The sequence below is a fragment of the Rhamphochromis longiceps genome, linkage group LG6, assembly GCF_057381845.1.
Source record: "Rhamphochromis longiceps isolate RC_006_pf linkage group LG6, R_longiceps_female_GT1.1, whole genome shotgun sequence".
Taxonomy (NCBI): Eukaryota; Metazoa; Chordata; class Actinopteri; order Cichliformes; family Cichlidae; genus Rhamphochromis; species Rhamphochromis longiceps.
The window spans coordinates 14120773-14144968 of NC_140562.1; the positions used below are offsets into that span (position 1 = coordinate 14120773).

A 24196-nucleotide genomic window follows, 5' to 3' on the forward strand; every position below is an offset into this window, starting at 1 on the left:
ACTGTCCAAAGCAACACAGCGAGTGTTTCAGCTGATATGTTGGGATAAGGGGAAAACATGAACATCTGTGGCTTTGTTTGGACTGGAGAATTGACAAAATAAAACAGTGAAAACTGAAAATGGGTGCTTGATTTTGGACACTTTGGGAGTATTATATAAGGACAATATGGGGTTGGAAGCATAAAAAAGGGGACACAAAAACAGCCGTGAAAACACACACACATACACATCTGAACAATCAAACTCATGTAAGTTACTGCTGTTAGATAACTAAGAATCAAATAAGGCCTTTTTTTTGTCAAAATCCTCACAAAAATTGATTGCATGGTGCTTCATTTTTAGTTTGTAATTTGATGCAATGCCATATGTTGTGAGACAAAATAAAGGCTCTATTGTTCTCGAAATCCACATCAGCATGTAATATGACACTAAAAGATGTCGGTAAGGCTCGGGAGCAATGTTGCTTAGGCATTTCTCTGTAAACCTATTATACTCAGTGATAGAGTATGAATCCTTTTTTTTAAGGAAGAAGATATAAAAAACTGCAAAAAATTATTTAATCTCTACCCCAGACAGGAGAAAAAAAATAAAACACATACATTTCATTGCTTTTAGCATTTACATTTCACAGTCTGGTTGGCAGTAAACAAGCAAAACTACACAAACCAATAATAGTCACTGACCAAAAACACACAATGATGATGATTAAAGTCAAGTGGCAGACAAGTAAGAGGGTAATAGCAAACAAAAAGCTAAAGGGGCCACTGTCTAGACGATATCACTGGAACGATACAGTCAGCAGCCCCAGGAGAAAACTAGTGCCTAAAACTCTAAATCTTTGAACTTCCTTTCTTGGCACGTGTGTGCTGCTTTATAGGAGTGAGCTCTGAGGCTGAAGGCCTTTGAACAGTTTAGGGATCTTTACTGTTCAAAAACAGTCTGAGCCTTGTTTAACTATGTCTTTGTGGAGTGGAGGCAGACCTGGCAGAGAGACTAAAGTATCTGACACTGAACTTTTACATTCAGTTTAAATTTTGGAAAAAACAAAAAGCAGTCTGTATTTTATGTAAGAATGGCTGAGTTTTAATTAAAGTAGTTTTATGAATCAGCTTTTAGTAGATATTTAATTACTCCTCGCTGCTTTTGGATCTCATCTTTGGAGAACTTTAGCTTTGATTTACTTCTCCATTTACTTCTCCACTCAGGACAGTCAAAAATCCACCATTTATGCATGGGTTTATAGGCAGGGACAATTACTGTTTAAACTCATGTTAGCAATACTGCAAAAAAAAACAAAAAAAACAAAAGACATGCTAAAAATACAAAAATACATGACAAAAATGGAATACCATAATATCAACTAAACACTAATAATCTGCCTCTGATGGCACAGAACAATGCAGGCAAAGTCCGTTCCCATTTACCTTTCACAGCAAATATATTTCCCACAAAAAACAAATGATGTGGCAGAATTATGGTTGATGGGTCAGAAGAATCCAAATCTGCACAAGACACTTGCATGTTTTTGTTTCAGATACTGTCCACAACATAATATAGAGTTCACACAGCTCATATGGTCTTCAGCTTAATGCTGATTTTCAAAATATTTTTATTAATTCCACTTCCTTTTGAGCATTAACCTTGTGACAGTCTATAAGTGGAACATTTGAAAGGAAAATCCAAATGTTTTTTTCAGTGCAAGATCTTTTTATAATCCTTATGGTGCGGTCAGAGTTGGTTGAAACTCCAGTTTGTATTGGGACGTGTGGTCCAGGTGTTTTCATATACACCAGTGACGTGATCCAGTTCTGTAGCTCAAACACTCAGGCACTTTCCCCATACCATATCTACTAAATCCAGCAACAGGATTACAACTCAGTCACATTGTTTCTGTTTTATAAACAAAAACATTTTAAAAAAGAACTGTCAGTTACAGCTGCGTCAATGCAAAAGGCACTTCCGTTTTCAGTTCGCTAAGACCTTTCTAGTAAATTGCACTCAGTTAGGTTTCACCACCATCTAATCCTGCTTGATGACTTTTAAACCACTTCCCATTCATTTTGCAAATTTCCAATATGATGTCATCGTAATTTTACCATTCACTGACTCTGAAATAAATCATCCACTTTGTTGTGCCACCTTTTGACCTTGAAAGGATAGTAAGTGCCACTTTTTGAATTTTGGATGTTTGGACTGAAAATTCGATTTCAATCACTAAGTGAGCGATATCAGGATCAGAAACTATGGAAGGGGAGTCTTTACAAAATCTTCCCAACAGTTAGAAATAAGATGGTTTTAGTGACGTAACATTGTTATTTGAAGGGCAGTGGCCTTGCACTAAGAGTGCTACATAGTCCAACCCCCCGTTTTGTTGCATGTATGGAAGTGGCTGAGGAGTAAAACAATGATCGATCTCCGGCTGTTTGAGGGGTGTTGTACCGTTTCCTCCATTCTCCAGACAAGGTTTCCCCTCCAGTTCCATGGGATCAGGATCAGTGGGGCCCAGTTCAGGCTCCAATCCAGAATTGGCCTGCTTCCTTTTCCTTAGACAGATGATTGTCCCAGCCACCACAGCAAATCCCAGCACCAGTGCAAGAGCAGCTAAAGCAGGTATGAGAGTATATGTCATAGATGGCTGTGTCTCCACCCAGGGCTCTGAGGATGTCACTGGAATCCCTTCGGTACGAGCCTCTGTACATGACCCCATTTCAGCAGAGTTGTTGGCCCGAGAGCTGATTTTCTCTCCCAAAGGACTAGCACAGACTGAATAGGTACAGTTTGGTCTCAGACCACGTAAAGTGTATTCAGGATAGTTGGGTGGAACATTCAGTGTAATGGATCGGCGATCAGGCCCTGAGAGGTTACGGTAGGTCAACTTGATGCCACGAATATGCGGCTGTGACTTGATAAACCGATGCAAGTCAAGAAGGATTGATGTGGAGGTCACCTGACGTGAACTGATGGCATCAAGTTTATCAGGTATCTCGGTGGTAACTATAGAATCTTCAGTTGCTGGTGGTTGAGGAACATCATCCATATTTTCACAGTAGAGGCCAAATGTCCCTGACAGACACAAACAGCCGAGTTCTCCCACTGGGTCAAAATAACAAGTGCCACCATTAAGGCAGATGTTTGGTGGACAAAAGTGCTCATATTGCCCACTGGTGGAGCTTGGGAAGACTGGAGGTTCTGTTTTTGGAGAGATAGTTTCTTCACTAGGTGGTGGAGGAGGAGGAATAGCATTGGTATGGGTTGTTCTTGGAGATGTGTATGGCAACTGTGGAACAGAAGTACTTCCAATGGGAGAGCCCATTTGCAATGTTGTGGTTGATGGACATCCAAAATCTTTGTGATCCAGTTCTGAAAGCATCTTCCCAGCATTAACTAGAGGAAAGTGGCATCTGGTCTCTTCATGTCTCTCAAGAATCACTTTCTTCTCTTTTAGCCAGACAGGGAACCAGGCTAATGGGCACAAACAGTCAAATGGATTCTTAGCTGCTGTCAGGGTTCTCAACTTGGGGAAAGTGTGAAAAAAATGTGGTGGGAATCCCTGGAGATTTAGACTACTGAGATCCAGTTCTTGAAGCCCAGATAATTTATCAAAGTCCTCCACCCTCAGATCCCCCAATGGGTTGCCAGCCAAGCTCAGCTTGGTCAGCCCTTTTAGGAAATCATGTTTTAGGGCCCTGGGCACCTCAGCTAACTGGTTTGATGAAATGTCTAGCTCATGAAGATTCTTCAGGGAGGCTACGAGATCCTCATGTAAAGTAGTAAGCTTTAGAGAGGCCACCTTAAGTGTCTCCAGGTGGGGAGTCTGTAGGTCTGAGGGACTCAAAGTTGGAATATTGTTGTTGCTGAGGTCTAAAAGGAGAAGACTGGGGAACTGAAGTGATGGGAGCGAGGTTAGCTGATTCCCTTGCAGTTTTAGTTCTAGCAACTTTTCTAAACCTTCAAAAGCTTCCAAATGAATGCTCTGTATGCGATTTGAATGAAGATACAGCCTCTCCAGCTGTACCAAGCCAGAAAAACTGCCTTTGGATATATGGGTAATCTGGTTAGTGGACAAGTCTAAGTTCTTCAGTTTTGACAACATCTCAAATACACCATCTGGAATCTCTGTAAGCTCATTCTGGCTCAGATCTAAAAGCTCCAACTCCATTAGACCTTTGAAGTCTTCTTGAGCCAAAGTAATGATGGCATTTTGGAAGATGTAGAGATTTTGTGTCGTTGTTGGGACACGAGGCACAATGGGGGCAGGAAGATTAATGCAGAATATAGACCCCTGCATTGGGCAGTCACAGCTTGCTGGGCAGTCAGATGATAACACCAGCCCAGAAGACAGGACAAAGAGCAGGAAGTATTGTATCATGGCGATGAAAGGCTTGCAAATCTGAAAGACATAAGTGGAATAGAAAATGGTTAGTGTCAATCATTAGTTGCTTGCTAAGGTGCCCATATTTACAAGACAAATTGAAACATAAACCCTGGTAATTTATAAATAGCTCTACAGGTAATATAATTAACTACTCTATGAAATAAATGAATATTATTTAAGAATTTTGTCAGCCTCGTACTCAAACTTAGATTCGTTTTGTCTAATAACAAATGCAACAGTTCCATAAAACATGTCCAAAGGAAGAAATTCAAGTATCAAAGAACACAGAAATATAGAAAAGTACAATGAGGTGGATACACACATACTTATGCTAGGGCTGCTCAATTAATCGAATTTAAATCTAAATTACGATCTGGGCTTTCAAGGATTAGTAAAAATGACTGAGCCGATTATTAGCCCCTCCCTCGTGCTTTACTCTCGCGCTGTGTGGCAAATCGAGCGCACCTCTCTGCATTTCGAACACGCGTCACAACAATTAAGAGGACCCGAGGGAAGCTCGGAAAGCTAAGCAGAAGTTATTTGGAGAGGAGAGTGACTGCTGTTGGTTGAAAAGAGAGGTAAAAAACTTCAGTGGTGCAGAAACATTATGGGTTCGCGGAGTCAGACGTGGATCAAGTAGACATAGTGTGTAAACTTTGCTACGGTGTCGTAGCTGCACCACAGAGCAACACTGCAAAGATCATTAAACATAGATGTTTACATTTTTTTTATTTTTTATATTGCAAACATTTGCACTGTTATCAGTATTTGCACACTATTTTATATTATTTTTTGACAATCAATACATTGTTATTGTTAAATAAATATCGTCAAATAATCAAGATCTCAATTTCAGTGAAAATAATCGTGATTATCATTTTTGCCATAATTGAGCAGCCCTAACTTGTGCTAAAAAAAACAAAACTTTATTTCCATAAACACAAATATGTATGCAAAATATAATGCCTAGAGCCTCATTATAGTGCCTTTGCTTTTCATATCTGTAATGATCATCCTCCCCAGGGATAAAGGCCCATAGGTTAAGTGAGAGGTTAGCACAGGCCACCCAGGGTGACTATTTCTGAGTAGATAAGAAGTCAGTTCAGCCACTTCTTTGTGTTTATGGCATCGTTTTTAGCCCGTGAAACCCAGTCTGCTGCAGTGAAGCATGACATGCACAGCCGCAAGTCTCCCATATACAAACATATCTGAGGCGAATATGGTTTGCTGACAGACACATTACACTATTGTTTTATAGTGCCAAAAAACACAGGACAGTAGAAAACTGTGGAAAATTCAAGCACTGCATTGAAAATTTCCAACTAATTTTCCAGTGGATGTGTGAATGTTTTTTAAATCTCATCCCGCTTCCCTCTTAATCAGCACAAGATTTTACAAGGTAGTGTACAAACAGTGCTCTACAAAGAGATAATTGTGTCATCAAGCGTCTTTACTTTGCCCACTTTTATTGTTTATAGTCACATGTCTTATAGGAAGAATAAAAATAAGCCCCATGTATGCAGCTCACCCAAAAAGAAAGAAAAAACACAAAAAATGCACTTAAATGTATAACTGCTGTGTAGTGAGTAAAGAAGTTTTAATAATGTGTCTGGATTGAGCATAAAAACAGTAACAAACTGTTCTGCTGTGGAATAATGAAAAATGTAAAAAACAATTAACTTACAAATATGTTGCTGTTTTTTTATAATCACATGTTTAAATGTTCCTATTATGGTACACCATTTATCAATGTGCATTTCAGTCACCATCCTTAACATTACATCAGCTCTTTGTCTTTCATCTTCCTCTCTCTCCCCTCCACTCCCTTGGCCTGGTTTCTATTTGAAACCTAAGATGTTTTATTAAAGTCAGGCGTGCACACATAGGGCCATACCTCTATTCCCTCCCTGCCCTATTTCTCCGCCATTCATTCCCTTCACCTCATAACATGAAAGTAGGAATTTGCAATATTCTGGGAAATTCTTTATGTAGTGACAGGAATGGAAAAAAGTGGTGCTGACAAGTGTTTTGAACACAACACAAGATTTTTTTTAGATGAATTAATATGGACGGTGCTCTGACCTGCTGCTCTCTTGATTCTCTGTTAACCTAAAGACACACTTTTATTTAACTGATCTTCCAGGACCAGTTAGAATGTTTCTAATGCTGTTTTATACAGATCACAGCACACTGTCTGGGAATTAGAATCTTATCTCTGATTTTTGTCTCTTGATGCCATACTGTATCTATGTGGGAAACTGGTCACTTTGCTAGTTTTTGCCAAAGAGAACAACACTGTTACACTTCATGTCCAATAAGAAATAAACACGGACACTAAATTGAACAGCTTTACAAACCTGCAAGTCTGCATATACTAGTAATTTTAACTGGTGTTTGAACTTTTAGGTAAAAAAACAAAACAGCAATGCAAAGACATGTTTTCAGACCCAAAGTTACTGGTGTGAGTAACATTTTGTGGCCATTTATCAAAGCAATATATCCATCCATCATTCAGTTTTTTTCTGCTTGTCCAGAAAGGTCACCAGTCTGCTGCAGGGCTAACTTTGCCTGGCATTACTTTGCTTTAGTCACCAAACCAGTACTAGTGGGAAAAAAACAAACAAAACAAACAAAAGCTACAGACACAAACTACAATGCACACCCTAATGCATACAATTAAAAGATCTAAGATGACAGCGTGCTCCACTGAACTATTCCTGCTATGACGGGCTTTTGTTCAGGAGAATGTCTTTATTTAAAGCCACTGCACTCCAGAGTCTGGAGCTTTCTTCGTGTGAAGTCAGTTGTTGTTTACAGAACATTATAGCTGCCTTTCAGTTCTTTAGGGTGCTACCTCTGACACACTTGCTAAGTGAATAGTGTGATGAAAGGAGAGGAACGACTGGAATATGAATGGTTGGAGTATTACACTCTTAAAGATAGCCTTTATAGGCTTTTATAGAATATGTTTGCAAATCCAAGTGTGTAGGTAATCTTGAGGCCTTGCGCTTGCCAACTAACCACTGTCAGGACATGCACGTTTACAGCCTCTGTGAATGTTCTAGAATAGAATAGAATAGCTCTTTATCCGATTGTTCAGTCTGACGTCACTAGCCGTGTCTGGACCTAAACTCCGCTGCAGGTCCATATATCAAATGATCACTATGGCATTACTGAGAGTTGAAAAACTGTCTAAAGTCTTTCATCTTTAATAAAATGATCAGCGTTCTGCTCTACTAGGTGTAACAATTGAGTTTAACATCCAGGCATCCATGAAAACGGAATTTATGACATTTAACGGAGTTAGAAGTTAGCAGGGAGTTAGCTCGCTAGCTTCTATCTAAATACAATATAGCATGTCCTGACTGCGGGGTTTTGGAAACAAATTAAAACGTACAGCTCTGTTATCACTTCCAACATAAATGAAGACAGAAAACTAAACAGCAGTGATGTTTGTAGGGTTACTGAAGTTTGGCTAGCTGGTATATAATGATGTGCTACGTGACCACTAGCGACACAGCTATGTTAGCATAATATAAACAAGCTAACTTTTTTTTCCCACTCGATAAACGTTAACGTGAGTGTTCTCGGTGGTCAGGAACAAATGTAATCGCATGGCAGGATGCTGTAAAAGGACCAAACTTCAGCCAGGAGAACAACTGAGATAATCCATCCACAATACGAGGTTAGTCATTCATATACTGCTGCATGGGCTGGGCTGTAGCTACATCCTAAGGTTTTAAAAACTGAGCTTAAATAAATGATTAGCGGTAATAAAAGCCGAGGGAGGTCAACAGTGATCACTGACTGTTTTAGGAGCTTTTTGAGATCAAATAGAAGAAAATACAAAACATTAAACATGTTAACAACACAAAAGCCATATTAAACGCAGACTACTTTAGGCCCGGAAGTAGGATTCATCGCGTCATCACTGAACAACCGGATTGTGACTGTTACAAGAACAATGAAAGGCAGTTTGGTATCTCTCCGTGTGAAATACACAATAGCGTAAGCAAGTATTTACATAATAACACAGACAGATTTACATTTACACAAGACAGATATGTACAACTTATTCTTACACCTGCATACATACAGATACACCCATAAAGACAGATATGTACAACTTATTCATACACCTGCATACATACAGATATACACATATATATATATATACACACGATATACACACATATATATACACGATATACACACATATATATATACACGATATACACATATATATATATAAAAACACCCAGCACGCCCCTGCGGGCGGTTTATCCTTCAAGCTCGGGTCCTCTACCAGAGGCCTGGGAGCTTGAGGGTCCTGCGCAGTATCTTAGCTTTTCCCAGGACTGCGCTCTTCTGGACAGAGATCTCCGATGTTATTCCCGGGATCTGCTGGAGCCACTCGCCTAGCTTGGGAGTCAGTGCTCCGATTACCACGGGGACCACCGTTACCTTCACCCTCCACATCCTCTCGAGCTCTTCTCTGAGCCCTTGGTATTTCTCCAGCTTCTCGTGTTCCTTCTTCCTGATATTGCTGTCATTCGGAACTGCTACATCGATCACTACGGCCGTCTTCTTCTCTTTGTCTACCACCACTATGTCCGGTTGGTTAGCCACCACCATTTTGTCCGTCTGTATCTGGAAGTCCCACAGGATCTTAGCTCGGTCATTCTCCACCACCCTTGGGGGCATCTCCCATTTTGACCTCGGGACTTCCAGGTTATACTCGGCACAGATGTTCCTGTACACTATGCCGGCCACTTGGTTATGGCGTTCCATGTATGCCTTGCCTGCTAGCATCTTGCACCCTGCTGTTATGTGCTGGATTGTCTCTGGGGCATCTTTACACAGCCTGCACCTGGGGTCTTGCCTGGTGTGATAGACCCCAGCCTATATGGATCTTGTACTCAGAGCTTGTTCTTGTGCTGCCATGATTAGTGCCTCTGTGCTGTCTCTCAGTCCAGCTTTGTCCAGCCACTGGTAGGATTTCTGGATATCAGCCACCTCCTCTATCTGCCGGTGGTACATACCGTGCAGGGCCCTGTCCTTCCATGATGGTTCCTCGTCTACCTCCTCTTTCTTGGGTTTCTGCTGCCTGAGGTATTCACTGAGCACTCGGTCAGTTGGGGCCATCTTCCCAATGTATTCTTGGATGTTCGTTGTCTCATCCTGGACTGTGGTGCTGACACTCACCAGTCCCCGGCCCCCTTCCTTCCGCTTAGCGTATAGCCTCAGGGTGCTGGACTTGGGGTGAAACCCTCCATGCATGGTAAGGAGCTTTCTTGTCTTTATGTCAGTGGCTTCTATCTCCTCCTTTGGCCAGCCTATTACCCCAGCAGGGTACCTGATCACGGGCAGGGCGTACGTGTTGATGGCCCGGATCTTGTTCTTACCATTCAGCTGACTCCTCAGGACTTGCCTGACCCTCTGCAGGTACTTGGTGGTTGCAGCTTTTCTAGCGGCCTCTTCATGGTTCCCATTCGCCTGCGGGATCCCCAGGTACTTGTAACTGTCCTCTATGTCTGCAATGTTGCCTTCTGGTAGTTCAATCCCCTCAGTTCTGACTACCTTCCCTCTCTTTGTTACCATCCGACTACACTTCTCCAGTCCGAACGACATTCCAATGTCATTGCTGTATAGCCTGGTAGTGTGGATCAGTGAATCGATGTCTCGTTCACTCTTGGCATACAGCTTGATGTCATCCATGTACAGGAGGTGGCTGACAACTGCTCCGTTCCGTAGTCGGTATCCGTAGCCAGTCTTGTTAATGATCTCACTGAGGGGGTTCAGGCCTATGCAGAACAGCAGTGGGGATATATATATATATATATATATATATATATATATATATATTAGGGGTGCAACGATATTCGTATCGATATTGAACCATTCGATACAGTACTTTCGGTTCGGTACGCATATGTATCGAACAATACAAAATTTGTAATTTATTTTATTAACTTTCCTTCTGACGATGCTGTCTGTGTTGAGCGCTCAGTGAATCTGCGTTCGACTACTCCGCCTAGGCTGCACTGTCGAGCGCAGATCCACTGAGCGCTCAACACAGACAGCGTCGTCAGAAGGAAGAGCGCAGGGCAAGCTAGCGAGACAGAAGTTAAGCTCTCCTTGCAACATGGCAAATTGAACCTCCCCCACCCTCATTCAGATCTGGCGTTTGGAATTATTTTGGTTTTCATGTGACGTATGACCCTGAAGGTAAGCGCGTCATGGACTAAAGTAAAACAGTATGTTGGATGTGCCACGCAATGCTCAATTACATGGGTGGGAACTAGTGTGTTAGCGCAGTTAGCTCGTTAACGTGTTGGCCGTCTAGCCCCATGCACGGGGCGATCAGGGGTAGGTCGTTAACGGAGATTTGCCGTGTTGTGGAGTTAAGGTCATTTCAACGAGATTAACCTGAAAGCACTAGTGGTAACACAACGAATATGACTGCACATTTACTCCGACATCATCCTAGTGCAAAGACAAGTGGAAGCAGACAAAAACAACAAGCAAGCATGCTACAAACTTTAGCTGAGTCATTTAGACAGCCGTTAACACATGATTCTCCTTATATGTTTAATATGCTGCTGAGAATATAGCCCAGAAGAAGCGGATAGTATAGCTTTTATTTTGGAAAGAGACATTTCTCTGTAATAAACTCTCTTTTCCAAAGATGAGTGATTCCTCAATCAGATACAGGGCTCGCAATATCGCTAGCCCGACATCCCGGGGCTAGCGATTTTTCCAGTCGGACTACCAAAATCTATCTCTGCCCTGCCCGTCGGGCTATCGTAGGAAGGAAAAATATATGTCAATGCTTTTGCATTCTTTCGGAAATGTAGCTGGGTAATTATGTCATTGGCATCGGTGAGCCACTGTCAATATGTGACATATTGAAATCGCGTTTGAAATTGCGCTTGTTTTTTGCTTTCACTTTGCAATCGCGCGAACTGTGTATAGAGAGCGACAGCACTGATTGGTGAGTGATGATAATTTGCGCACAAATTCCTCTGACATCGTCTTATCAATCGTTAGCTTACTATGCAAACATGACAAGTGAAATCTCCCGCAGCTTAAACATGTGAGAGGTTGATCGCGCAGAGAATCGCTGAGCGTTATGTGAGTGCGTGTGTAAAAGCAGCAGGATATATATTTCAGTTCTGCTGAGCCAAATAAGACAGGTCAGGGTGAAGAAGTGACAGCCAAAGAAAAGCTTACCACAAAACGGAGTAGTTATGACAAATCAGACTATAAGGCAAAAAGAAAGTGCAGCTTTATGGTTTCATGGACAAAAGAATTTCCGTGGCTGCAATATGACGAGCTAATTAACCAGGGCTGCACATAAGTGGTCCGCAGGTGCGCATTCGCTGTCAAAATAAAAAACACGCACAAGGGTTAGGGTTAGGGTTGAATTTAAAAACTGTACTTTTGAGTTAAAATATATATTTATAATTTTAATAAATGACAAATTAAAAAGGCATGAACATCTTTTTTTGTATCGAAAAAATATCGAACCGTGACACCAAAGTATCGAACCGAACCGTGAATTTTGTGTATCGTTGCACCCCTAATAAATATATATATATATATATATATATATATATATATATATATATATGTATATATATATATATATATATATATATATATATATATATATATATAGGAGCTGAACCTAACAAGCTGCTTTAAGTTACTCACGCCCTTATTCAGACATCCCAACAGTAATGGAAAGAACCATGTCACATGTGATATTTATCTTAGATGGTGCACAGAACTGTCCATGTGCTGATTCCAACATGTAATCCAAAGGCATACATGACTTATCAGCAGTAACAGTAACATGCGTACATGTATAATTAAATGTGACTTTTAGTTGCCCATATAAGTATTTCATGAGCTGTTTTTATTCTTCATGTTTCACAAAAAGAAAAAGTACAATATAAAATAAACTGCCTCTTTGTCCCTGTTTACTAAATAACTTTCAAAATATCTTTTAATAATGTTGTCACAAGCTGTAGCTACAATACTGTAGCTGTGTGTTTGATATCAACACACAGGAGGTTGGGAAGCGTATTTGTAACCGGAAGGTCGCCGGTTCGATCCCTGGGCTCTCTGTCCTGGTCTTTGTGTCCTTGGGCAAGACACTTCACCTACCGCCTACTAGTGTTGGCCAGAGAGGCCGATGGCGCGATATGGCACCCTCGCTTCTGTCAGTCTGCCCCAGGGCAGCTGTGGCTACAACCGTAGCTTGCCTCCACCAGTGTGTGAATGTGAGAGTGAATGAATAGTGGCATTGTAAAGCGCTTTGGGTGCCTTGAAAAGCGCTATATAAATCCAATCCATTATCAATATCAGTTGGTGTAAATAATTTTCAGTCATCTATCAAAACCTTGTCTCATTATGTCTTTTGACCTTTTTGACCAGAAATATTTTTCCAAGACTTATAAAACTTACCTGATGTCAGACAGCAGCAATGTAAATTATTAAAACTTGTGTATGCTTTACTTTCTACATCTTTGTTTAATCTTGACCATTGTTAATTTCAGTCAAGTAAAAGGAAAATAAGTTGGCAAGGCTTTTAGATAAGTGTTAAACACCACTGTGGCAGGCCAAATGAAATGCCTTAAACATAATATTTTCAAAGAGCTTACAGGAAAGCACATTTATTCTTAACTTTCTGCTTCACAAACACCTCATCTATTTTGAAATTTCAAAGGAATGACAGGATAAGTAGGAGGGGAAATAAGGAAAGCTTAAAGCTCAATCTCAACATAAGCACTTTAAGTTCCTCTGTTTCTTCTGCTGTCTGATATTAACCGGGTGCCAACATCATAAAGCCAAGAATCTGCCAAGCACAGCACTCCAAAAAAATGGACATACACAGTGCACGCAAGTAATCCTGCATTACGCTGCAGTCACAGAACTTGTTGCAAAACCAGTTCTCTTTATTCTTTCGTACGTGTATAATTAAATGTCACTGCTTTTTGTTGTCACAGTAGGACTTAATGGCACACAGCATATCCTTAGCCATGGAGGCTGTGTGTTGAAAGGGGAACGTGCTCATCAGAAGATGAAAATTAAACAGTTCGGCACACACCCGACCTGCAGAACAGCAACTCACAGGCCTCTGAATGTATTCACACAGGCACGCACACATTCTTGCACATGTTCACGCCAGGAGACACACACAAACACAGAGTCTACAACACAGCTGGATTTTGTTACCCACAATACACTGCAGCCATCTCTCACTGTGAGACAGAATGAAAGGCCCACATAAACTTTACTCCTCCCCTGTGATAAGAAGTGGGCAGCAAGAATAAATGGAGATGGGGAATTGCAGAGAACGAGTGTGAGAGGCAAGATGTTTAAATAGCTGGTTCGTTGACGCCTGCCACAGTTCATCCACAATTTGCTGTATACAAAGACTCACTCATCTAAACTTAAAGTGCATGGCAAAACCCAAACATGATTGTGTTGTGTATTCTCTCAAAGCAAGGTGCAAGGAGTCTTGGTCCTGTAGAAGCACAACTATGGTGACTTGACGACATAAGAAAGAAATTCCGCAGCATTATTATAAGTTGAACCTTATTTTGAAAATCCGCAGAACAGTTACATGGCTTAAAAAAGTCATAACAACAACCTCAAGAAACCTGAGCAGGCTTGTACAAAACATTCTGCTCTGCTTTTGGTTTGTTGCTATGACTTCTGGTCCATCAAACTTTATTGGACTGATGTCACTATTTTCCCAAATGTCAGCAATGAAATTAATGAAAAATAAACCTCAAATTGGTACTTGCTATGAATTATAATTTACCTCAAAAAGAACATATGCTCTCTCTCTCTCTCTTGCCCTCTTTCTCCCCCTTGCTATGGCTGGCTGTACTGTATTGTACAAAAGAGAAGTATACCACTGTTAGTTGTCAAGAATAGGATCATAAGAAGATCAACAATGGAAACAACACTCTTTGCAGAAAGCTTGTTATCTGACGCATGACCTTAGGGGGTTTGCACTGCCATTTCTCCCACTGAAAACTATCATTCGGTCACTAGATTGTAGAGGTAGATGCTGCTCTTATCAATGATTATCATGATGACCCTTGAGATGATAGTCATATCAGAAACTTTACAAATAGCAACTGCACTAGAAATATTCCAGAGACGCACAAGGAAACAACCATGAAGGGGAGATCATCCAAATGTCAAACAACTTTTGTATTTGATCTTATTATTTGTGGAGTTGTGAAACTTTATAATGGCAAATTTTATAGTATGTTGAAGGTTAAAGATTGCTCGTGTTGAAAGCTAATATGCAAATTACGGAAATTTGCATTGTTCTTACTGCTACCAAAGGCTGTGCTGCGTTTCCCTCTTGGCTAGAATATCCAGATAAATGACCAATGCAAAAGGGCAGAATAAATTTAGAACATTGTTGTTTAATTATTGAATAATTATTGTCTTTACTCTTTATTCCTATCCAGTTTAAGTACTTACATGTCAAAGAAAGTAGGACAGCTAGGTGGTGAAGGCTACCTAAAACACTGGTATTAATTACACTTCATACACAGCAAAATCTCCAGTGTTAATTTAACACTGGAGATTTTGCTGTGTACCAGCATTATGAGGATTGGTAAACAGAAACTGCTAAAAAAAAAAAAAGAACCAACTACAACGGCTGTGTAAAAGTGCAAATAATTGAGCAGTCATTTAGAAAAATTATGTAGAACACAAATGCTTTTGGTAGCAAATTATTCACATTTGTTTTTCTCCTGACACTAAATTGGATGATGGAGAGACTGGCAGATGTGAAAGAAAAAACATCAGTGGTGAGGGCACAAAGAAGTAAAGTGGCGATCATAAATTTGTGTTAAAAAGTTGTTCTGCAGGGAGGTTACTTCATTTTCTTTTAGAAAATAAAGGAGTCTTGATTTAGTGGTGCCAAATCTTCCAAAGAGGAATATCGTGTTACCTCATGCTTGAAAAGCTTACCAGTAAAATCAGTTTAACAAGGTCTTTCTTTCTAAAACTCTTACCCCACAACTGTTTTGTAAGAAGATCAATTATAGCCATGCACTGTATCTGTACTGTACTGGGGTTGCACAGGAATGTGAAAGCACATGGACAAACATGTGTAAGGATATTATAAATAAAACAGATTAAGGCTTAACACACACAAAGTAAATAGAAATGTTATTCTGATGGGCGTGCTGCATGAAAGTTCAGTTGTGTAAAGGATTTTGTGGTTGAGCAAGTCTCTTTATTTTACCATGACATCAAAAGTTATGATGACTTCTAGGATTAGTTTGTTAATCTGAGCCTGACGTGACGTCTTTTCTTTCTTGCCTTAGGAACATATAACGGAGAGTTGCATCAGTCTTATCTGGATAGAGCGTCAACAAGCTGGATTTATGTTGCATCACCTATTCTCATAACCCAAGTATCAGTATAGTAAAAAAAATTAACAGAAGATTAGATTAATATATACCATTGGGTGAGATTAAATGAATATATAATCAGGGCTTTATGGTCTGAGATTACCAATGCAATGACTGTAAATACAAATCATCCAAAAACTATAAATGACAATCCAAAAATTACAAAACGCAAAGGAAATGTTTATATATTGTATTGTTTTCCCATTGATTTGATTTTTACTCATGGGAGTAGTACTTTAGTAGTAGTTTTCCTCTACAAATATAATTAATTAAAAAGTCTTCTGTGTGAAAAAATAACAGAGAAAGATAATCAGCTGTCTCCGATGAGCCTCTCATTCTCCATATGGAGTAGTCTTGTACTGTAGCTAGGATTTTTTACTTTGCACAGCAGCTGTGAGCTGGCACAGTGCAGCAATCTGTTGAAGTATTGAGTCTCGTGCAGTCCTTTAATGTGAAATAATACATTTTAATGATCGAAACTATAAAAGAAACATTCCCACAAAGTTAGTCATTGCCTGTGAGGTTTTTGGCATCACATGTGCTGACAATCTATATTAGGATGAAGAAGAATCGCATGCACAATGAGCCACATGAAAGCCACGATAAATAAATTACATTAAAAGCTTAGGTACAAATACAATTTATATTTCTTTGTCATTCTCTTCAACTGCATTTACTCCTTGACTTGTTCTTCTGTGTACTCTTAATAGAACCATTGTTTTTGGCAAAGTAGCAGCTCCACACTTAGAGACGTATCTGTGACTCCTCTTACTATGTTCCCCTCTGTCTCTCATTAACCGTACCTGCTTTTGTACTGTTAATAGAAGCAGTTACATACCAGCTAAATTGTATGATAGGACAACCTTTCTGACACTGGTGAGGGTAGCTTCAGATATATTATGAGGTTTGAAATATCAGATAAATGGCAATTTGAGCTGAAAAGCCAGAGTAGGGATCCAGTATCTGCCCTCTAGTAACTTACAATGGGTGAGTTGCAGTATCCTGTAAACAAAAATCTATCAGTGAAAGTATTATGACTTTAAGTCTGCCAGCACATAATGACAATTAACCTGGTTATTGCCTTGTAGATATGAGATTCGTGCAGAGGATGTGTAATTACCAGGAGAAGCCATTATAGAAGCACTGAACAAAGTAACCTCAGTCAGCTTTGTGGATGGTTTTGGCCTCTGGCGGTTTCACCAATGCCTTGGTGTGGTGTTTTAAGGTGTGGAAGTGTTCCAGTTATGCTCCTGCTATGCTGAAAATGCAGAGCAGTGTGCTGCGGCTGCCTGTTAGACCTTGAGTCCTATCTGTGGGTTTAAGGAACATTTCCGTAAGGAAATCCAGTCCCCTTCCCAGTAGAATACTAGAAGGTAAGCTTAGCTTGAGGTATTCATGGGCAAATGTATACAGAAGAATATCTGAACAGATTTAGATTTCCTCCTGAAGTAAATCCAAACAGAGCTGTACTGACAAGTACTTGACAGTAGAACAGTGTTAGTGTTGTTGTCGTTTTGTATTTGATTGGACTTTGTTTTTAAATAGGTGCAGATACTTTGGCTAATCTTACAGGGACTGAATGATTCTTAAGAATTGGTTGGCTTTATTACTCTTCATTGCTATCTACTTTTTAAAATCAGAATCTTAGCCATTACCAGGACTTACTAGGACACAATTTCTAACAAGCACATCTGTTATGCCCCAGATGTACCTTTCAACAATGATAATTGCTGAACTGCATTTTGGTCTCTCTGTGCCAGGGTTTCTGGCAAACCTTAAAGAGTCGTTTTTTTCATCACGTTATAAGGTAACGTGATGAAAGGTGTTTACCAAGGTGATAAGGTGTTTACCAAGTGAAGTTAAAAGCAATTATGTTGTTTTTGTGTCTGATCCACCAGCATAACAAGAAGGTGCTATGGAGCTATTTGCTGCTCCCTTTAGGGTTCACCAAAGCAGATAATCTGCCTTCATTCCACCCGATCCCTAGCATGTCCTCCCCTCCTCCATGAACCTCTTTTGTGGTCTTCTTCTTTTCTTCTTCTTTTCTGCCAGCTAAATCCTCAAGATCCTTGGTCCAGTAAATCCACTATCCCTCTGCAAATGTCCAAACCATTTCAGCCTTGCTTCACTAAGTGTATCTCCAACCTGATCAACCTGAGCTGTACTAATTTCTAATCCTATCCACTCTGGTCACTTCCAGTGAAAAATTTAACATTTTCAATTTTGTCACCTCCATCTCCTCCTGTCTTTTTATCTGTGTCACTGCCTCCAGCAGATCTCACTATCAACTTATAAACCTTCCGTTTCACTACTCCTGTCACAAATCACCCTTAACATTCACGGTTCACCCCAGGGATGTAAACTCTTCAAACTTGGGGTCAGCTGTGGCTCAGAGTGATTCACATCCCAGCTCCTCCAGACTGCATGTTTGAAGTAAAGCAAGACACTGAACCCCAAGTTGTCAGAGTACAACTGAGTTCACTTCTGTGAATGTGTGTGTAACTGTGTGAATGAGGCTTATAGTAAAAAATACCTTGATTGCTCAGTTGAAGTAGAAAAGCGCTATATAAGAAAATCTAGGGCAGAAAACACATTTATTGTGCCTTGCTGCTATTAACTCATCAAACAGCTCTACACCACACTAACAGAACACAAACTGAACTTTCATTCATTTTGCTAACTAGAAGAATATGTCTGTGTAAATAAATAAATAAATACATTTTTATTTATATAGCACCTTTCAAGACGGAATCACAAAGTGCTGAAAGATTTTTCAGCCTTTCAATGAGGATGTGGTGGTCAACTGTGTCGAAAGCTGATGTTAGGTCCAACATGAGTAGAACAGAGCATTTTCCTGCATCATTATTCACCAGGTTTTCACTAGAGACCCTAAGAAGAGCTGTCTCCGTGGAGTGAAATCGACGAAAACCTGACTGAAACTTATTGTAAATGCCATGTTTATCTAGAGCTGCCATAAGTTGCTTAGCCACAACCTTTTCTAGAAGCTTAGCAAAGGTTGTGTATCTTGATATGCTTTTGTTTCTTCTTGATGTGTTTACTTGTGGTACACTGGCCACATGCCTGCATTCAGGGTGAATGTTGGTGACACCGGGTTTTCCACAGAGTTGAAGCCTCAACATCAGCAATGAGGCACCACAAGCACAGTTGGGTATTCTGATGTAACAATTGGAGCAGCAAACAAGTCACAAAATCGAAGGTTGTGTGCATGTCTTCACGCTCAAGTGCTTCCAAATCTGTTTTGTCAATCAACAGTTGTAAATAAGCCTGTCACCTGGAGTCAGCTTCACACAGGTGTGCCAGCAGGCAAAGGGCAACAGGCACAACCCATACAAGCATGCCTATTCTTTCACCCACCTTCTCTTCTTACTATTTGTAAAAAAATTTCTAAACCGTCCCAGTGAGGTATGTAATCCTCCAGATGCTCCTTTTGTGGGTATTTTCCTTATAGCAAGAGTAAGTGCATAAAAACAAGTCTGATATAAGTAACGCACACGTAACTTGCTATTGTCTTTTTGAAATGTTTGTAGAGTCACCCCGAAGCAGTGAGCCTCCTCATTCACCTTCCTTGGATCTATCACTTCTTGGCCTGCAGTCACTTGTCGCTCACTTTAAAGCACTGTTCACTGTAAACAGAATCTCTGCAGCAAAGACAGTGATAGAAGTCACAACAGCAATGAAGACTTTTGAAAAAGAGCCAAGGTTCTCTGAGATTTTTACTGTCATTTTTCTCAATTAAGTAAGCCCGCCCCATCTTCATTTCTATTGCATCCTACAATCATTATTTTATATGACAAATTACGTCTTTAATGTTAAACACACGTGTGATGTAACTGTTCCTCCTTCATCTTTCTCCCTTACCTCCACCCCAGTTACTGACTGATGTTTGCCTGTTTGCCAACAGGGCGCCCTCATGTGTGTTCAGCCCTCTGGCAGGGTCCCTGTTAGGAATGACTGTGAGGGAAAAGTCGGATGGTAGAGGCCTGTTCTCCGGTTTGTGCAAGTTTAAGACAGATAGCATCTTCACAGCTTATCTGCACTTTGAGACATCAAGCTCAGGTTTGGTTCAGACTAATTTCATTTGTTTGGTTCATCACCGCAAACATACACAGAGACAGAATGTTAAGAAAGCAGAAACTCGAACTGAAGCTTATCTTAATTGGCCGTTTACTGGTCCACATGAACCATCTGTAACCATGTGTACAGAGTATCCCATTCATATGCACTCAACTAACTTTGAGTTACCAGAACCCAACAATAAAATTATCTTGGATAATTATTGATTTTAGGGGTTATAATCACTTTTGTGTTTGATTGTATTGAACTAGTGACCTGTCCAGGGTGTACAGCTGCCTTTTAGCCTATTTCAGCTGGGGTACGCACAAGTCCATAACTTTAAATCTTCCCCCCCATGAAAACTACATTTAACCTCACCTGTACCCTGATGAATTTTGACAACTCAATATACATCAATAAATGACAACTTGATTTTCGTTTTTTCTAAGGCTAGGTCTAGTAAGCCAATCGCCCTCACTAACTTCTGATGCAAACCCAGTTATTTTGTCCTGGAATCAGGCCTAATATAAGACAAAAACTGCTCAATTCAGAAAAAAGAAACAATAGTTACTCCTAGTATGCTTAGAAAGAGTTTAGTTGGATAAGCAGTTATAAAATTAATTCATCCAACGATTTCCTCAACCACTTATCTAATTTAGGGTTGTGTTGACCTCTTTTTTGTTGTAGCCTCACATTTCATAAATTTGAGGATGTGAAGTTAGTTTGAGGATGTTAACGTAATACTTATTCAGTCTAATTTAGAAGAAACTGGAGGTCTCATTTCCACAACATTTTTAGCTTACTGGAGAAAGTGTATTAAAAACGTGTATTCAGGTTTTTTCACCTGACTTTAAGTCAGACCCCGATTTCTGCAAACGTGCAAACGCTGGGAATTTATTTATTTTTGGCTCACGCTGATTATGTTAGCTTATCCAACTAATATTCTAGTTAATAATCTTTTATACATATACAAAAGGGCTGAAATAATTACAGAAAAGCAAAGAAATGTTCTTACTATATACTTTCGTTTACCTGCATATAGGTGATATGCAACCAGCTTCTCTTTTTCCAGCATGTTACACTATATTTATTCAGACATTTCTTTATATTATGTTATATTTCTTTATGTTTTAGTGTTCAAAATATTACATAGAACCAAATTTGTTCTGTGAACATGCCGGAACTTATTTTCACCACAAGCTTCGGATGCTAGAGCACCGCTTGCGCAACTGTCATGGGAGTTCTCGCTTGACCAAAATGTACTCTGTAATTTGTGCGGAAATTTCACTGGGGTGGTGAAAAATCAGAAGCAGTGTTGTTGTTTACAGTCACACATCTAAAGATCAAATTTCACCTTCTGAAAAACCCATTAATATGAGGCACAAGCGGTTCATGTTTGTATTTAGACGTGCATCACTAAAGAACGATTTTGGCATCGATGTGGGATGAGTGTTTACTTTGTCACTTATCTATTTACTTTACCTCCTGACAGATGCTTTAAAATAAACACACGCACACATACACACACACACACAAGCCCATTCTTGTCCCTGCTGGAAGGGGAATCAATTAGTGCAAACTGAACTGCGTGTGTGTATGTTTGTTTGGCTCAGTTAAAGCCACTGACCTTGACTGGTTCATGACCCAGAAACAAAGGCTGCATTTTACACAGGAACAGATTTTTAACTCTTTGCAGTGCTGTTCAGAGCTAAACCAGGCCGTCTGTTCTATCAGCTTTACAAGACCAGACCTGTTCCCTGCCAGCATTTCCACAGTGTGAACGCAGCTACAGACACATAAAATGTGTCCTGGGAGGGCGACTTTGCTGAGAAGCCTTTGTGTCGGTGAGAGACGGGAAATATATGCGTATGAAACATACACACAAACAAACACACTCTCTAAATTACTCATCTTCCCAGCACACCATTTATAATGGCAGGAACCAGGTTTTCTATCTGTTTGTGCTTGCCTCACTATCAGCGCTCACAGATAATCAAACTCATCATCACATACCTCGAATAACCGGTAACTGCCTTCCAGTCAGTCTGCAGTAAAGTGACTATAACTTACTGTGGTGCACCGCAGAGTGTAAGATTGCGAGTCGAACCACTTAAGTCGTCCAACGAATGATGTAGTGTCACGAGGTCAAAGGTCATGTTAACAGTCTGTCTTACTTCTTAGGTTTGTTTTCATTCAAGAAGGAATGTGATGGATGTTAAACAGCAAACTATACAGAAAAAGGAATAGGTTAAATCAGAAATTTGCCTCTGTGTGCAACCGATTCATTTCTGTTATCGCTGCTAGCATGCTTTTTTTTGATGGCCCCACATTGCAAAACTATGACTTTAGTATTATAGCTAACCAAAAATATGTTGATTTCAGTGATGAGTAAAGCTGTATCGTCTCTTTAACCGATCGACTGCTTGAAGTAGAGGAGGATGTACTGTAAGTGTTTAAATCAAGATTACCTTAATTTGCTACAGCATATATAGTGCGCTCAGTGTTGGTGTTGTTTCTTCATCATCATAATAATGTTTGTCCAGGATCAATATTACAACAGACCAATCACGTTGTGATGTCATATCTTTGGAATGTGGAGGAAAAAGGAAAAGAAATGCCTTTGTTTACATATAACACCCTTCTAAAATAAATGGTAATCATTCCAAGTGTTTTCTTTATTCCTTTATGCTTTAGAATATATAATAGTGCTTTCAGCGTTAGCACGGTTAGCTCGTTAACGCTTTAGCACCGTGCAGCCCCACGCACGGGGTGATCCGCATTAACTCGCTAACGGAGATTTGCCGCGTTAATGCAGTTATGGCGTTAACGTCATTTTAATATGCAAATGTTTGCAAAGTTTAACCTCACATTTGGCCCATTCGTTTTTAACAAGGTGTTACTTAGATTGGTGACAATCAGCAAAAGTTCAGTAAACACAAACATAAAGTTTGCAGGTGCTAACAGGTTTTGGCACTTCCACAGAACTCAAAGTAAAGGGTGGTTTCAAAGGTTGTTTGTTCCTCCCGCTGCCAAAAATTATTAATCTGACAGGCTTTTTATGTTCTCCCTTATAAAGTAATGCTCATGGTTGTCTGTCCAGTGAAAATAGATCGGATGAGAGCAGACTGACCTAACCATCGACCAGCTGATCCTGACACTATGTCACTTGATGTCAAACAGAGTCCAAGAAAATTGATTTTCAAACAATAAGAGAGTCAATAAAGAATTTAGCTTGGAGGAACGACTTCTAATACCCATGCCACTGAGCAGCTGTAGCTGTGAAGCAGTCAGACAAAACTACATAGTTTTAGCACTTCACTCAGCGTATCAACAGGTAATTGCTACAGCCACTGGTGTGTGGAAAAGGAAGCTTATTAGACATTACAAAAATTGTGACTGGCTGATTATCATCACCTCTTTTGGCTGTACTGTACTGTTAATAGCAGTAGCCGTATGTTTTTGTAACAAACTGTTTTTGTAACAAACTGTTTTTAAGGAGTGTGCTACAGAATCAAATCAAACTGGTTTAATTTAACTTGTGGTGCAGAATGACAGCATGTTGATTTAACAGCAGTTACACAAAAAGATCCATGAAAGCAAAAAAGTGGAAAATGCTACAAAGTCATTAGTTGAAGCTAAAAATATGAATGCTGGAGAGTCACATGTCACACTGCTGTGCAATAGCAAAGAACACTGTAGCTGCTGGAGAATGGTGAACAAGACATGAAAACTTTTATTACATTTAAATTCCACATATGCTGCCCTATCTGCGACAAATCCAGTGCTTCTTTTTTGTTTTAAATAACAGACATGCCATTCTGCATGTCTGCAGTAAAATGCACAGCGTGCTGGAATCAGACTCCTGGGAAGACAAATGTGAAGGAGCAGTGCTGACACGCTTCACTGCAGGCCAGGCGTTGACACACGACTCAGAAAAGCCTCGAGGCTCGGAGGGATGTTTGGAAAAGGAACAGGAAGAAAAAATGGTGTCGTGTTTATGTAGATGGATGGAGTGTGAATGCACAATTGCAACACATACACACAGACTCCCACTGAAGCCACAAGTAACCTCCTTTGATTTTGCACTGATGGGATAAATAAGGCTGGCTTTTTATGTATGCCAGCTCCATTTAATAGCTAGACTTGATATATATTGTAGGTACCTATAACAGTTAATTTGCAGAGTGTTAACTTTTGCAAAGCAGCTGATGGTATCTGCTTCACATCTCTGTTTCACAGAAGCTGAAAGAGGCCAGTGACAGCAATCAAGCGTAGTACTCTAATGCTCAGGTTA

The 24196-nt window shown here is 40.0% G+C and overlaps 1 protein-coding gene across 3 annotated transcripts in view; it reads right to left on the reverse strand.

Annotated features, from left to right (window-relative positions):
- Positions 1 to 509: 509 nt before the first annotated feature.
- LOC146667657 (vasorin-like) overlaps positions 510 to 24196 on the reverse strand; it is a 35722-nt gene continuing 12035 nt past the window's right edge. For all 3 annotated transcript variants that reach the window (XM_085409308.1, XM_085409307.1, XM_085409306.1), the window contains one exon: positions 510 to 4390. In XM_085409308.1, the coding sequence (XP_085265434.1) occupies positions 2279 to 4369 (2091 nt within the window). In that variant the 5' untranslated portion in view covers positions 4370 to 4390 and the 3' untranslated portion in view covers positions 510 to 2278. The remainder of the gene's footprint in view (positions 4391 to 24196) is intronic.